Source organism: Bombina bombina, chromosome 2 (genome assembly GCF_027579735.1).
Source record: "Bombina bombina isolate aBomBom1 chromosome 2, aBomBom1.pri, whole genome shotgun sequence".
NCBI lineage: Eukaryota > Metazoa > Chordata > Amphibia > Anura > Bombinatoridae > Bombina > Bombina bombina.
In genome coordinates, this window is record NC_069500.1 from 958641734 (window position 1) to 958659243 (window position 17510).

The 17510-nt window shown below is 34.6% G+C and overlaps 1 protein-coding gene across 3 annotated transcripts in view; it reads left to right on the forward strand.

The window, feature by feature from the left end:
- The window catches only part of BMPR1B (bone morphogenetic protein receptor type 1B), a 729768-nt gene extending 713337 nt beyond the window's left edge, over positions 1-16431 (forward strand). For all 3 annotated transcript variants that reach the window (XM_053703451.1, XM_053703448.1, XM_053703450.1), the window contains 4 exons: positions 9122-9419; positions 14344-14519; positions 15071-15201; positions 15853-16431. In XM_053703451.1, coding sequence (XP_053559426.1) covers positions 9122-9419; positions 14344-14519; positions 15071-15201; positions 15853-15978 — 731 coding nt within the window. In that variant the 3' untranslated portion in view covers positions 15979-16431. The remainder of the gene's footprint in view (positions 1-9121; positions 9420-14343; positions 14520-15070; positions 15202-15852) is intronic.
- Positions 16432-17510: the final 1079 nt, after the last annotated feature.

The window sequence follows — 17510 nt, forward strand, 5'->3', positions numbered from 1 at the left end:
GGGCGAGAAAGACAGCAAAAGAGAGGGGGAGAGAGACAGCAAAAGAGAGGGGGGGAGAGAGACAGCAAAAGAGAGGGGGAGAGAGACAGCAAAAGAGAGGGGGAGAGAGACAGCAAAAGAGAGGGGGGAGAGAGACAGCAAAAGAGAGGGGGGAGAGCACAAAAGAGAGGGGGAGAGTGCACAAAAGAGAGGGGGGAGAGTGCACAAAAGAGAGGAGGGAGAGTGCACAAAAGAGAGGGGGGAGAGTGCACAAAAGAGAGGAGGGAGAGTGGACAAAAGAGAGGAGGGAGAGTGCACAAAAGAGAGGAGGGAGAGTGCACAAAAGAGAGGAGGGAGAGTGCACAAAAGAGAGGAGGGAGAGTGCACAAAAGAGAGGGGGAGAGAGCACAAAACAGAGGGGGAGAGAGAGCACAAAGAGGGGGGAGAGAGAGTGCAAAAGAGAGGGGGGAGAGAGCGCAAAAGAGAGGTGGGAGAGAGCGCAAAAGAGAGGTGGGAGAGAGACCGCAAAAGAGAGGGGGAGTGAGAGCGCAAAAGAGAGGGGGAGAGAGAGAGCAAAAGAGAGGGGAGAGAGAGTAAAAGAGAGGGGGGAGAGAGAGCAAAAGAGAGGGGAGAGAGAGAGTAAAAGAGAGGAGAGTGGCAAAAGAGAGGGGGGAGAGAGACAGCAAAAGAGAGGGGGGAGAGTGCACAAAAGAGAGGGTGGAGAGAGAGCACAAAAGAGAGGGGGAGAGAGAGCACAAAAGAGAGGGGGAGAGAGAGCAAAAGAGAGGGGAGAGAGAGTAAAAGAGAGGGGAAAGAGAGAGCAAAAGATAGGGGAGAGAGAGAGCAAAAGAGAGGGGGGAGAGAGACAGCAAAAGAGAGGGGGGAGAGTGCACAAAAGAGAGGGGGAGAGAGCGCAAAAGAGAGGAGGGAGAGAGCGCAAAATAGAGGGGGAGAGAGCGCAAAAGAGAGGGGGGGAGAGAGAGTGCAAAAGAGAGGGGGGAGAGAGAGAGCAAAAGAGAGGGGGAAGAGAAAGCAAAAGAGGGTGGAGAGAGAGAGAGCAAAAGAGAGGGGGGAGAGAGAGAGAGTAAAAGAGAGGGGGGAGAGAGTAAAAGAGAGAGGGGAGAGAGTAAAAGAGAGGGGAGAGAGAGAGCAAAAGAGAGGGGAGAAAGAGAGAGCAAAAGAGAGGGGAGAGAGAGCAAAAGAGAGGGGAGAAAGAGAGAGCAAAAGAGAGGGGGGATAGAGAGAGAGCAAGGGGTGGGACCGCTGTACTGCAAAAAATGTCCTGTGTACACGGGCTTTAGGACTAGTAAAATATAATTGCTTAATAATTTAAAATTCCATTTTCTGGATTTAGTATTTTCCCCATGAGAGTATGACATCTTACTATTTTATTGTCTATGTATATTATAGGTAGCGTATTTTTTTGTTTTGATCAATGTCAGATTGTTAACATTTCAAGCATCATTGTAGTTTATATGGAAAATGTGCAAGACACTGAGAAATGTTTGTAGAATCAGATCTCTGTAGCTACTCTTTTAGCTTAAAGGGACACTAACTCCAATTTTTTTCTTTCATGACTCAGGTTGAGAATATAATTTTAAACAATATTCAAACTTACTTCTATTATCTAATTTGCTTTATTTTTTTAGATATCCTTTGTTGAAGAAATAGCAATGCACATGGGTGAGCCAATCACACGAGGCATCTATATACAGCCACCAATCAGCAGCTATTGAGCCTATCTAGATATGCTTTTCAGCAAAGGAAATCAAGAGAAGGAAGCAAATTAGATAATAGAAGTAATGTAGAAAGTTGTTAAAAATTGCAAGTTCTTTCTAAATCATGAAAGAAAAAATTTGGGTGTTATGTCCCTTTAAGGCAGACTCTTAACTAAATTGTGTAAGATCTCTTCAAACTGGAAAATAAAGGCTCTCCCTAGAATGATAAAGCTATTGCTGAGCATTTATGTAGTGGAGAAATATGTCTTGCCTATCCGATTGTTTATTAATTTATTTGCGACATAACCTATTATTTCTAGGAGACTCTTTCGATATACTGCAAATTCTACATGTATGCATATTTTTTATATTTTTTATATTTGGGTATACAAATGCTTACAAGACATAGAAAATAAAATGCAGTTACTACGCCATTACACATTGTCTAAATATTACAAAAGATCTGCTTGTCATTATCACAGTGCAAATAGTCACTGTTGTACATTTTGTAAAGAAGGCATTGTTTTTACGAAAGATCATGACCTGATGACAACCTAAGTTTACTAATTTGTGCAATCCCAAAGCACATCATTTTCTCCAGTGTTTCCAAAATTGATATGTGGAATCCTAGTATTCCATAATGGGTTCCACACAAAAAATATCTCTATCAATTTTTTTTTAGCTGTATATTTTTTTAAGGCAGACGTTTCTCATGATTGCTGTTTTTAATGTATTGAATTTGATGCTCTATGTCCATGCCACAGTTTGTGTACACATTGTCTATGTAGTCTGTGACCTTACAAAACCTTTTTGTGTTTAGGGACATTAAGCAATGCATATAAATCCAGAGCTAGCTATAGTCAGTTTCCCTGAATAGAATTGCTCTTGTCTAGTCCGACATCAGCCCTTATTGTACCGTCCCCATCACATTTATTTAGATTCAATCCCTTATCCTCCTTCCACTTCAAATGTGTTTTGATTTTCTCTCTCTCTCTCTTTTATTTTTCATTTAAATGAGCCTTTGGCAATTTCATTAAAATTTCCCTCCATTAGCTACAATGAATAACTGGTTGCAAGACCAAAATTGATATATCAGACTGAGCAAAATTAGTTTTGATAACAAAACACTAATGGGGACTTGTATTTCAAAGCTAATGCATATATTTAAATTTGCTGTGCTGTCTTCATTTTACACTAGATGCTGTTTGCTGGAATAGCACATGGTTTGTGCAATCATAGAGCCATTTAGACAGGCTGGATGCTCAGTGCAGACCACAGCCATATGTGGTATATAAATATGACATATGGACAAAGTGGGAATTATCCTTCCGGCCTTTGAGACTAATAACTCATAATGACAAGCTTGTGTTTCACACACTCAATAATGTCACCCAGAGAAATGTGATATTGTGCAGCAAAAAATAAATAAATGAAAGAAATGCTGTAATCATATGTCATTTTACAGAAAGGGCAGTAGATAGGTGGAACAGATTTCCTGCAGAAATGGTATGGAAAAGGTAATTTAAATGGATTTTAATAGTGCCTTTAATAAGCTGCAGTGTCCTGAGAATTAAAGGGACTTTAAACTAAGAAAATAAGATACACATGAATGTATTACACATTTAAATATAAGTAGTTTTGTATTCTACATATACATTTATTAATGTTTTTAGTACAATTTATGATTGTTTCAGTGATAGCTTTTATTGCATAGCATGGTGCATATGTACATATGCCACATGCACATCCTTTAAAAAACACTGGCATTATTCAGAGAGCATATATTACATTGATGATAGCTCAGTTTACATCATTGCTATGAATACATCACTTGCTGCTGGCTTATAGCAATTAGTGTTTGAATGAGGACACATTAGCATACGTACATATGCTCCTTGCACAGTAATAGCACAAAACTGTGAAAACATTTAGTACAAGCATTTTTTTTGCTAGAACCTGCATAATGCAAAAATGCTTCTATTTAAAACAGAAATGTCTTCACATGCATTTCAATTTAGAGTTTTATTTTCCATTAAATAATTGTAGATGTGCCAGTTTGTTAGCAATTAGTGTGTTAGTCTGTATCTGCACCTGCTTTTTCTTACATTCATTTAAGCAAAAGCAAAACAGTATTTCACTCTTTTAGTATAAATATTCATGGAGTATCTAAATTAAAATATTGAAAGTCAAAATAGTTTAATGAAAGGGACAGGAGAGTCAAAATTAAACTTTCATGGTTTAACTAGAGCATGCAATTTGAAGAGCCTTTTAAATTTGCTTTTATTATTGAGCAAGCCTGCAATAATTTAGTAAAATTAGAGAGTACTAAAAAAAACAACACAGAAATCTAACACTTTCTCAATTATGAACAGCCTGTTATATGCTAGAAAGGAGTAAATAATTAAAGGGACATAAAACACCAGAATGAAAGTTTTATGATTCAGATAGAACATACAATTTTAATAGACTTTTGATTTTACTTCTTTCATTAAATGTACTTTGTTCTCATGGTATCCTTTGTATTTTTTTTTTAAAAAAAAAAGCTTATGTAGGGTCAGAAGCAGCTATGCTCTACTGGGAACTAACCAGTGATTGGTGGCTATACATATGTTTCTTGTCATTGGCTCACAAGATGTGTTTTAGCTATGTCCCAGTAGTGCATTGCTGCTCTGGAGCTGACTATATCAAGGGGTTAAACAAATAGTTATATGCAAGCAACAGCGCATTTGTTACAGTCCAGACTGTAAAACTTTAGAGCTTTTTCTTTAATACTTGATTGTAGTGTGAACTGGTTAAATGCAATTCCACAAGTTTGCAAAATAAAGCACTCTCATTGTTTTACTTTCTTTACTTCAATATCTGTTACCCATTATTTAAAAATCAGTATGGAAATCAGTATTTGAATGTAATATTTGAATATTAACATCTACAGAAACTTTTGACTGGGAGAAGGAATATCAAGGGGAACATTCACTAATCATTCTGGTAAATGATGGGTTGCAATACTCAGAACTATGTTCATCTTAGTAAAATCTCTCTACTCCAGAAGATAAAATGTTGTTCCTTTGTGGACCCATTTCTTTTTAGTATACACGCTTTGGTTAATTCATTGCAGTGGAGTAAAACAAGGGTGTACAGCTTTATAAACTTAGGGCTGCAACCCAGTTAAGATATAGAGGCCTATCTATCAAGCCATCAACTATGCTGCATTCGACGGCACCAATATGCTCGCCTAACATCGCAGCCGTGGACCTGAAAACGATCTCCATATTTATAAAAAAAGCCGGGAAAAAGTTGCGCACCAAGTACGGGGCGATGAGCAGTGGACTGTTGTTAACTAGCAGTCATCGATCTCGCTGCAATTCGGCTTTTTCCCAACTTTATTTATACCCTGTCACTAAACACCACCACTATACTAAAAGGTTTAATCCCTATCCCGCCGCTCCCGGACCCCGCCGCAACTAAATAAAGTTATTAACCCTTATCCCGCCGCTCCCGGACCCCTCTGCAACTAAATAAAGTTATTAACCCCTATCCCGCCACTCCCGGACCCCTCTGCAACTAAAGTTATTAACCCATATCCCGCCACTCCCGGCCCCCTCCGCAACTAAATAACGTTATTAACCCCTATACCGCCGCTCCCGGACCCGGCCACAACTAAATAAAAGTATTAACCCCTATCCCGCTGCTCCCGGACCCTGCCACAAGTAAATAAAAGTATTAACCCCTATTCTGCCGCTCCCGCAACCTAAATAAATGTATTAAGCCCTAAACCCCTGGCCTCCCACATCACTACCACTTACTAAACCTATTAACCCCTAAACCGCCATCCCCCCACATCGCTATAAACTAAATTAAGCTATTAACCCCTAAACCTAACAACCCGCTAACTTTATATTAAATATTAACTCATCCCTATCTTATAATAAATTTAAACTTACTTTTAGAATTAAATTAAACTATATTAAACTATTAATTAACCTACCCTAACTATTATACTAAAATTACATTAAACTATATTGAACTATTAATTAACCTACCCTATACCCTAACTATTATACTAAAATTACATTAAACTACAAATTAAATTAACTATTACATATTTAAAAACCTAACCTACAATTAAAAATTACTAAGTTACAAAAAATTAAAAACACAAAATTACACAAAATAAAAAAGAAATGATCAAATATTTAAACTAATTACACCTAATCTAATAGCCCTATTAAAATAAAAAAGCCCCCCCCCAAAATAAAAAAAACCCTAGCCTACAATAAACTACCAATGACCCTTAAAAAGGCCTTTTGCGGGGCATTGCCCCAAAGAAATTAGCTCTTTTACCTGTAAAAATAAAATACAAACACCCCCCCAACAGTAAAACCCACCAACCACACAACCAACCTCCAATAAAAACCTATCTAAAAAAACCTAAGCTCCCCATTGCCCTGAAAAGGGCATTTAGCTCTTTTACTGCCCAAAGTCCCTAGCTAAAATTAGATGATGCTGTCTGGATGAAGACTTCTGCCCGCTTGGATGAAGACTTAGGCCCGCTTGGATGAAGACTTCTGCCGGCTTAACTGAGGACTTCTGCCGCTTGGATGAGGATGGATGTCCGGTCTTCGAAAACTGTAAGTGGCTCGTCGGTGGTTAGTGTTAGATTTTTGAAGGGTTTATTGGGTGGGTTTTAATTTTAGCTTAGGGACTTTGGGCAGTAAAAGAGCTAAATGCCCTTTAAAGGGCAATGCCCATACAAATGCCCTTTTCAGGGCAATGGGGAGCTTAGGTTTTTTTAGATTTTGCGGGGGCTTTTTTTTTATAGGGATCTTAGGTGTAATTAGTTTAAATATTTGATCATTTCTTTTTTATTTTGTGTAACTTAGTGTTTTTTATTTTTTGTAACTTAATAATAATAATAATTTTTAATAGTAGATTAATAGTAGATTTAAATAACTTGAGTAGGGTTAGGTTTTTAAATATGTAATATAGTTAATTTAATTTTTAGTTTAATGTAATTTTAGTATAATAGTTAGGGTAGGTTAATTAATAGTTTAATAGTTAGGGTAGGTTAATTAATAGTTTAATATAGTTTAATGTAATTTTAGGATAATAGAGTAGGTTAATTAATAGTTTAATATAGTTTATTTTAATTCTACAGGTAAGTTTAAATTTATTATAAGATAGGGATGAGTTAATATTTAATGTAAAGTTAGCGGCTTGTTAGGTTTAGGGGTTAATAGCTTAATTTAGTTTTATGGCGATGTGGGGGTTAATAATTTTATTACAGTTGCGGGGGGGTCCGGGAGCAACGGAATAGGGGTTAATAACATTATGTAGGTTGCGACGAGGTTGGGGGCGGCAGATTAGGGGTGTTTAGACTCGGGGGTTATGTTGGGTGTTAGGTGTCAAAGTAATTTGTTTTCTACCATAGAAATCAATGGGATATCTGGCAGCATCAAACATAAGCTTTCGCTGCTTTCAGACTCCCATTGATTCCTATGGCATCCGCGGCCTCCAGGGTGGCGGATTGAAAATCAGGTATGCTGGGCCGGAATAGTGGCAAGCATACCTGTTAGAAGTTTGATAAATGGCAAAAGTTGTCAGATAGTGCCAAATTTGTATTCAGAACATCTGTAATTACTTAAGCATCAATCTGTGTCGGATTGTGACCGGTGGATCGTATGTTACATCACAGATTTTAACTTTTGCCGGTCTGTAGGCTTTGATAAATGGGTCGAATAAAACTCGCCACAATTACGCTGCTTGATAAATATCCCTCATAATGATTTCTCTGCTTCAGGAATAATAAAAATGGTTGAACTTGAATGACAACTATGAGTAAATAGAAAGATGTTTTAAGGGATATTAAACCCAAAATTGTTCTTTCTTCATTCAGGTAGAGAATACCATTTTAAACACCATCCCAATTAACTTCTATCATCTAATTTTCTTTATTCTTCAGATATCCTTTGTTAAAAAATAGCAATGAGTATGGGTGAGCCAATCACATAAGGCATTTATGTGCAGCCACCAATCAGCAACTAATGAGCCTATCTAGATATGCTTTTCAGCAAAGGATACCAAGAAAATTAGGCAAATTAAATAATAGAAGTAAATAAAAAAGTTTAAAATTTCTTGCTCTTTGAAAATCAAGAAAGAAAAAATTGGGGTTTTACGTCCCTTTAAATCCAAGCCTGCAGACATCTGTTCTACCATTTTAATGTTTCAATCAAACAAATGTTAATTTCAATAAATTAAATTTTTAAAATAGTAAAATGTAACTAAAGTGGGAAGTCTTATAGGCTTAAATGTGCTATTTCAATGGTTTACTTTTTCTTAAACTAATATGCTGACATTTTCCATTTTAACACTATTATTATATTGCAGCTTCAGTTCATTTGTATAGACTGATAGATTTGCAGAGGCATTCATAATTTTTTTTGCCCCACAAAAACAAACACTTGTTTCTATGTATTTTTGGCAATTCTATGCCCAATGAACACACAAAGTACCAGCACAATACTTTAGATAAACATATCTAATGATTTCAACAGAAAAACTTTTTTTTGATCGACTTCTTTATGACTTAAATGTCCGTGGTTGTCTTGCTGCCAATTTTGACATTTTCTGTGGATATAATTTCATTAACAGTGCGTAAAAAAAGCATTCCGTTTTTTTTTTATTATTATTGGCTGTCACAATTGTTTTCTTTTGTCCTATCTAACAAAAACTTACAGCTTAAACCCATGATTAACATAAACTGAAACTGTGCGTTACATAGCAATCCATTGCTGTTCTCTCTGGTAGCCAAATAGTTAAATATTTCTCATGTTAGGCCTATGAATTGTCTAACTATTCTTGAATATTTTGTCATTATCATACTTCATACTTACACTAGATGGCGCAATCTGTCCTTTTTCCCTTTACATTTATTTTTCCTTTTTGAGTATACAGCTTCTGGTTTATAGTAGAGTAGCAGGAGCTATCCCTACTTTTATGTAAAGGTGAAATAATACAGTGATAACAGAGTTTAACATTTTTTTTTTCATTTTCTTCTAAAGGAAAGTTATCATTTTAATTATTATTCCTAATCATAAAAAATCGGTTCCAATACAAAAAAATAAATTTTCCCTCAAACCTTTTAGAAATTAGTTTGACTGTCAGAAATATAATTTAAGATTGAAAATAGAATAATCGCATACCTTTGCATAATGGCTATGATTCACTGTTATTACTGACATTTAGATAGTATAATGTTTTGACAATATATTTTAGTGCACCTTTTGGATTTTTTTTTTTTCATTTTTGTGCTAAACTGAATGTTACACTCATAGACAATTCTGACAATTGTTTTACTTTATGCTTATATTTATATTGATATTATATTTTTAAATATTTGTCTTTATTTTTTATTACTATTATTTTAGGTTTCATTGCAGCAGATATCAAAGGAACCGGATCGTGGACTCAGTTATACCTGATTACTGACTACCATGAAAATGGCTCCCTTTATGACTATCTTAAATCTACTACTCTGGATACAAAAGCAATGTTGAAATTGGCCTATTCCTCTGTTAGTGGTCTGTGCCATCTGCATACGGAAATTTTTGGGACTAAGGGCAAACCAGCTATAGCACATCGTGACCTCAAAAGTAAAAATATTCTGGTGAAGAAAAATGGAACCTGCTGCATTGCGGACTTGGGACTGGCAGTAAAATTCATTAGGTCAGTAGTAATAAAAGATAATTAGGTTAGTTGAATATCTGCTATTTGGTATTTCACTGAACCGTATCTTAATTTCCATGATTTCACTCTAATTCACCACCCCCACTCTCCAGTGTTGGGGCGGCTTAATTGTTTTTCAATTGACTGTAAGTGCAGATATGTATGAAAAAAAAAAGAACGGAAAATATATTATTTAAAAAAAATGACTTTTATGCATATGTATCATACTCTCAGGTGTTGATGTGTTTTAATTATTCAAGAAATTCAAAAGTAAAATAAATTGAAAAACCTAAATAGAGGTAGAGGTGTATAATAATAAAGTGTGTAATCAACATATATTCTTGTAAATGCAAACACATCAGTGCTCAGCATCTGATATTCTTTATAGAAGTTTTTTTAAGCAGAGTAATGTATTCACTCTGGTTGATGATGATGATGATATATATGTCTGTCTATCTATCCTATCTATCTATCTATCTATCTATCTATCTATCTATCTATCTATCTATCTATCTATCTATCTATCTATCTATCCACATGGGCATCTACAAGGGGGAAAAGCGGGGGGTATTGTCTGTTTTTTTTCTTTTAATTCCTCTGAATGTGGCTCCAATTTTGAGGAAGAAGCACAGTATTCTGGGAGTTATATAGCATCCTGGAATTTAGAGTTTACTATTTTCCCTGTCAGTATTGTTCCACTGGAGGTCTGGACTCTATTTCTCAGCATGCATTGTAAAGTGGTGGGGAGAGAGATTTATTTAAAGCAGAAACTTTTTTTGCTGTGTGTGTGTGTGCTATGTGCTATATAGGGGATTTCCACTACCACCACATTTTACGCCGGGGTTAGGTTCCAGAAGGAATGGTTGTAAATCGAAACCGTTGTAAATTGAAACCCAGTTTATAATGTAAGTCAATGGGAAGTGAGGGAGATAGGTTCCAGGCCCCTCTCAAAATTGTCATTAGTAACACCTAAAACATTATTTTTAAAGCTTTGAAATAAAGACTTTAAATGCTAAACAGCATTATAAACCTAATAAAGTAATCACACAACACAGAATATATAATTAAACTAAGTTAAATGAACAAAAACATTTGCTAAACAGCATTATAAACCTAATAAAATAATCACACAGCACAGACTTCACTTGCATTTTTCTGCAAACAGTTCTTTCTATGCATTCCAACCTGGACTGATTTATAGACAGGAAGATCTTGTTCCTTTGAAATCTGCTCGATAGCTCAGGTCTTGTTAAACTGATTAATTTCCGCTTGCTTGGCTTTGCTGCAACACAAGCGGACAGCTCCACCTACTGGCTATTTTAATAAATGCACTGCTTCTCAATGCTTTTCAATAGCAGTCACATGACTGGAAAAAAAGGTTGTTATTCTGAAACGGTGTAAATTGAACCGTTGTAAAACGAGGGCCACCTGTATATATATACAGTATATATATATATATATATATATATATATATATATATATATATATATATATATACAGTATATATATATATATATATATATATATATATATATATATATATAAAATATAGGTAAATAGTAGAAAAAAGTCCAGAGACGGTATCCGTGAAATAGGTTAAAAACATGTTACCTTTATTCAATCATCTTAAAAACAACAAGGTTGTTAGACAGAATACCCCAGACTAACGCGTTTCAGCCGTGAGGCTGTATTCATAGACAGTATGTATGTATATGTATATATATATATATATATATAAAATATATACAGCTCTGGAAAAAAATTAAGAGAGCACTGCAAAATGATCAGTTTCTCTGGTTTTACTAGTTATCGGTATGTGTTTGCGTAAAATGAACACATTTTACAGAAAAACATTTCTCCCAAATTCCAAATAAAAATATTGTCATTTAGAGCATTTATTTGCAGAAAATGACAACTGGTGAAAATAATAAAAGATGCAGTGTTTTCAGACCTCGAATAATGCAAAGAAAACAAGTTCATATTCATTTTTAAACACGATACTAATGTTTTAATTTAGCAAGAGTTCAGGAATTAAGATTTGGTGTAATAACACTGATGTTTCATCACAGCTGTCATGCTTCTTGACATTCTCTCCACCAGTCTTTCACATTGTTGTTGGGGGACTTTATGGCACTCCTGATGCAAATTTTTGAACAGAGGTTTTCATTCGGGTTCAGGCCTGGAGATGGGCTGGCCATGACAGGGTCTTGATCTGGTGGTCCTCAATCCACACCTTGATTGACCTGTCATGGATAGGGTGTCCACCTGTCCCTTAAAATACAGAACACTTATAAGTTACACATGCTGCAGGGTGTGCAGGGAGGAATATGAATAGTGCTGTCCAGAAACACAATAGATGTTCCTCCCTACACAACCTGCAGTATGTGTAACTCATAAGTGTCCAGGAAAACATGGCTGAGGTGGCAACCCTAGTCATGGAGCATTGTCCTGCTGGAAAAAACAATCCTCAGAGTCGGGGGATAAATGTAAAAGCAGAAGGCAGCACGTTCTCTTCCAGGATAGCCTTGTACATTGCATTCATGCGTCCTTCACACTGAAGCACCCCCAGCTCATCACCAGTCCTTCACTAAATTTTACAGTGTGTGCAACACACTGTGGCTTGTAGGCCTCTCCAGGTTTCTGTCTAACCTTTAGACATCCAGGTTTTGAGCAAAGCTAAAACATGGACTCATCAGACAAGATGACCTGGAATTGGCCAGATTTATTTTTGTTAAAGACAATAATGTATAGTTTCCTGCTAGTTTCTGTTTACCTTTACGCAGTTTAGTTAACCATTTGTTTTGTGAGGTAACTTTTCATTTAATTTCATACACATATCCCCAAACCACACTCATTCATTAAACTAAGCTTAATTTCAGCATCTGTAGACAAGTATTTATATTAGTAGTTTGTTTTCAAATTGACAAATATATTCAAATGCTTATATAGTTTTAGGAAAGCCATTATATTTAAGTAAAAGGGTATTTACTAAAGAAGTTATTTGGAAAGTCCCATACAGAAAGTAATCTGAGGGGGGGGGGGGGTGGGGAACTTCAGTGCAGTATTTTATTGGTGTAATTTATTGTTGTACATTATGGTAAAATCTTCCATAATTGTGTACTCTGATTTTACCCTTTCTAAATTGTACAAAGGTAGAAACGAAAAAAAGAAAAGGGAACTTTCTTTGTTTAAGATCAAAGTGGTAGCTCATCGTTCACAAGAAAAAAAAATCTGCTTCAGTGTTCACTTAAGATTTCATTGTTATAGCTGTCATCAGAGTTTAGTGAAATGCTAATGAAATGTCAGAAATTTAACAGCATCCCCACTGAGTTCTGTGTCTAATTGTGGCTGTGCATTTGAATACTTAAATCTAGCCTGGGGAAAGTTAACCCTTCAACCGAGTTCTTGGTTCACACAGAAAAAAACTATTGTTCTCATGGTTACAACCAGCCATACATTAATTGATCTTGGGTCATATAGTAACCCTGTTTAAACTCAAAAACTCTCTGGGTCTGGTTGACCATATAGCCCTTTCTAAACCTAAAATTCCTCTTTTTATATATACCATCTAATATTTAATTTGGAACAGGAGCATGCATGTTTTTCAATACATTGTTGCAAGGTTACAAATTATTTTTTTATAAAATAGAGTAGTCAGTGCATGAGATTTTTTGGAACTAAATTTCTTCCTACAGAAAAAAATATTTGACCTTGACAAGCAGCAGCAACATGTTGCGCTACATGCCAATATTAATTAAGGCTCATTACAACACTAAGATGTATGTCAAAATCTGCAAAATATTATGCTATACCTTACCATCTTTAAAAATAATTACCTCAATACGATTTTGTTCTGTATTTAGGTAACACCTGAGACTTTCAACATTTTTATGTACTTTAAGGAAAAGACATACATTGTACTGAATTTATATATATTATATTATATATATATATATATATATATATATATATATATATATATATATATATATATATATATATGTGTGTGTGTGTGTGTGTGTGTGTGTGTGTGTGTGTGTAATATTAGCTAAAGGGGCATCCAGAATAGTAGAGCTCACCACTAAGAGCTAGGATATGGCGTTGTGTCAGGGATGTGATTTTAGTAAGATATCTTGCCAGCCTCTTCCTTAAGCATAACATTTGGCATGTCGTGTGAAGGCAATGTATTACTAAATAAGCACTGTATGGACTTGTTTTCTACATTACTTATTCATAGGGGCATTAAACAGTTCTTGCTGTTGCTTAAAATTTGTATTTTGTCTCTTACTCCCTAGAGTTGCTAATGCTCAGAGTTTAATGTTTTAATTAATTTATTAATTAAAGGGACACTGAACCCAAATTTTATATTTCATGATTCAGATAGAGCATGCAATTTTAAGCAACTTTCTAATTTACTTCTATTATCAATTTTTCTTCATTCTCTTGCTATCTTAATTTGAAAAGCAAGAATGTAAGTTTTATAAGCAGGCCCATTTTTGGTTCACAACCTGGGTTGTTCTTGCTGATTTGTGACTAAATGCTGTTTAGGGTTCCGAACCAACAATTGGCTGACTCCTTAGCTTATATGCTTTCTTTATCAAATAAAGATAGCAAGAGAACAAAGAAAAAATATAATAGGAGTAATTTAGAAAGTTGCTTAAAATTGCATGCTCTATTTGAATTATGAAAGAAAAAAAATTGGGTTTAGTATCCCTTTAACTATTTCACATTAGTAGCATCATCAATATACGGTATACATGGTAGATAAACATAAACAAAATCTCTTTTAAACAAATGTATTTTTTCAAGACAATATATGTTTTATATTTGCTAAATTAAAAAGCAATATATATATATATATATATATATTTACATATAGCCTTTCTTGTAATGTGTTGTTTTTCTTTTGTGTTCTTGTTGTAGTGATACAAATGAAGTGGATATACCGCCAAACACTAGAGTGGGTACAAAACGCTATATGCCTCCAGAAGTGCTTGATGAGAGTTTAAATAGAAACCATTTCCAGTCCTACATCATGGCTGACATGTATAGCTTTGGTCTTATCCTCTGGGAAGTAGCAAGAAGATGTATATCAGGAGGTAACATCATTAGAAAACTATTTATGTTATTTCAAATGAATATGTTTTATCTCTGTTGAACTGAGTTCTCAAATTTGAGTGAAAATTATCAGCAACTACGTAAGTTTTCTGATAATTTGTTTAATGTTTCTACACACAAGGATCTATCTATCTATCTATCTATCTATCTATCTATCTATCATCTATCTATCTATATATCTATCTATCTATCTATCGTATCCCATTTTCTCTTTGTCTGTCTTAAATCTGCTGTTGCACGTAATATAATAGTAAACTGATATAAATTGTTCTAAGTAGAATAAACATATCTAATTCCCTGTGTAAACACAAATTTGAAAATTTCTTAAATCTTATTTCCAATGGAAAATTACAAATTTGTATTTTTTTCTTTATTTCCTATGTAAAAATACAAATGTTATGTAGTTCTATTCTTAATCTTATTTCCAATTTAAAAATACAAATTTCCTATATAAATTACACACTTATATAATTGTTTACTTTAAATGATTTCCTTTGTAAAAATACAAAATTCTAGTTTCTTTTTATTTCAGGTATATTAGAAGAGTACCAATTGCCCTATCATGACGTAGTTCCAAGTGACCCCTCTTATGAAGACATGAGGGATGTTGTGTGCATAAGAAGGTTGCGACCATCATTTCCAAACAGATGGAGCAGTGATGAGGTACAGTATATAAACAGAGAGGTGTATAAACCTTCACAATTCAGATAACACATGCAATACTCCCATTGCCATATTCTGCATAGTCTTTTTATAAGCACACTCACACACACCAACTACTACTGAGCATGTGCAAGAGTTTACCATATATATATACGTATATGAGTCTGTGATTGCCTAATTGCTGTCACATGATACAGAAAGGCAGTACATTTAAAAAAAAGTGCTGTTGCATTGTCTTTTTATTATGCACTTGTTAGTTATATAATTCCATAGCCATTTTAATGGTTTCTAGAACTGGTGAACTACTGATTTTCCTTTCCTAACAGAATAATATAAATTTGTAGCCATAAAAAAAACCTCTTTTAAGAAGATAAAAAGGTAAATTTCCTTTAACTTATCCATCGTGTTTAAATTATTAAATTCTATGATGAATCAGCTCAAATTGTCTTTTTTATGTCACATGAAGTAAATAGTGTCCTTTGATTAATGATGCCAGTAGAATAATGTGATATGATTTAGTTGAGAGAAAGATAAAAACATTGAAAACTCCATCGACACCATATGTATCTTAAATAAATCATTTTATTGATTATGTTGCATCCTAGTCAGCTAAAGGTTAAACTAGAATGTATCTTTTTGTTTTATCCACAGAGTCTGAGACAGATGGGAAAACTTATGACAGAGTGTTGGGCTCATAACCCAGCTTCGCGCCTCACAGCTCTGCGCGTGAAGAAGACGTTAGCCAAAATGTCAGAGTCTCAGGACATAAAGCTTTGATTTAGCACATTGCTACTTTATTAGAAGCCTATGGATATGGACATATTTTTATGACTGAAAACCTAAAGAGATTTTTTTTTTTAACATTGAACATCAGCGTTCACCATGGATACCATGAACTAACCAAGTCTTTGTCTAGACTATTGAACCATCAGGACTTTCTGGAGATAATGTCAAGGACTCTTACTGAATCGCCTGCTGTGCATGGGAACATGGTTTAAATGACTAGATGAAAAAATTAGCACGTTGCTTTCTGTGAAAGTCATTACATTTTTAATGTTTGAGACAAAATCTTGTGATAATAAAAAATAATAAGTCCATTGTTATTATAATAATGATTTTTATATATATATATATTGTTATGAAATAATGGATTAAAGAAAGGTACATGAAACAAGATCTAAACGTTATTACGTTGTTATCTATAAAAAGATAAATGTTGAATAAGAAGAATCAGCTGTGTAGTTTGTGTCAATTGTTGGATTCACTTTCTGATACTTACTTTTTATCTCATTACATGTTTTGGTCAAACTATTTTTAAGCAAGATTTAAGGTCAAGATATATATAGCTATTGGCTAGCACTGTTTTGATTAAAGGGACAGTCTACACCAGAATTGTTATTGTTTAAAAAGATAGATAATCTCTTTATTACCCATTCCTCTGGTTTGCATAACCAACACAGTTATAATAATATACTTTTTACCTCTGTGATTACCTTGTATCTAAGCCTCTGAAGACTGCCACCTTATTTCAGTTCTTTTGACAGACTTGCATTTTAGCCAACCAGTGCTGACTCCTAGGTAACTCCACAGTCATGAGCACAATGTTATCTATATGGCACACATATAGAATGCCCTCTAGTTGTGAAAAAATGTCAAAATGCTTTCAGATAAGAGGTAGCCTTCAAGGGCTAAGAAATTACGATATGAACCTCCTAGGTTTAGCTTTCAACAAAGAATACAAAGAATACAAAGCAAACTTGATGATAAAAGTAAAGAGTGTATTACATTGTTTAAATATAGCTCCTTTATCTTTATTTTGTCATTTGTGAAATTGCTGCTTTTGCCTCTTGTACCCCAGCTGTACTGAACATTTCAGTACTTAAGTATTCACTTTAGAAAAGCTATGTAAACACAGCCAGCAGAAGAAATTACACTCCCAGTGGGAGGTGGAAAAGATTGGAGCTAAAATTTTAATTTTTAATTGCTCTCTAAAATATTGGGGTTTGGTATATAGACACAGATAAGTTAAGGAAGTCATTGTGCGTAAAAAAGGGATACAATAAGGCGGTCAGATCTCACTGCTAGCTCAGTTTATTTTATTGGGTTGTGGTTTCAAAGAGCAAAATGAGCTGATTCATACACAAAAATAAACTTAAATGATATATTACCTATACATTTTACACTCTGCAATTTGTATAACAAGTTTTTGGAAACACATTAAGGGGGGGTCTTATTTTACAGTACACTGTCCCTTTAAAGGGCCACTGTAAGTAAATATTTTCTATGCCTGTTACTAACTAACTACCCCA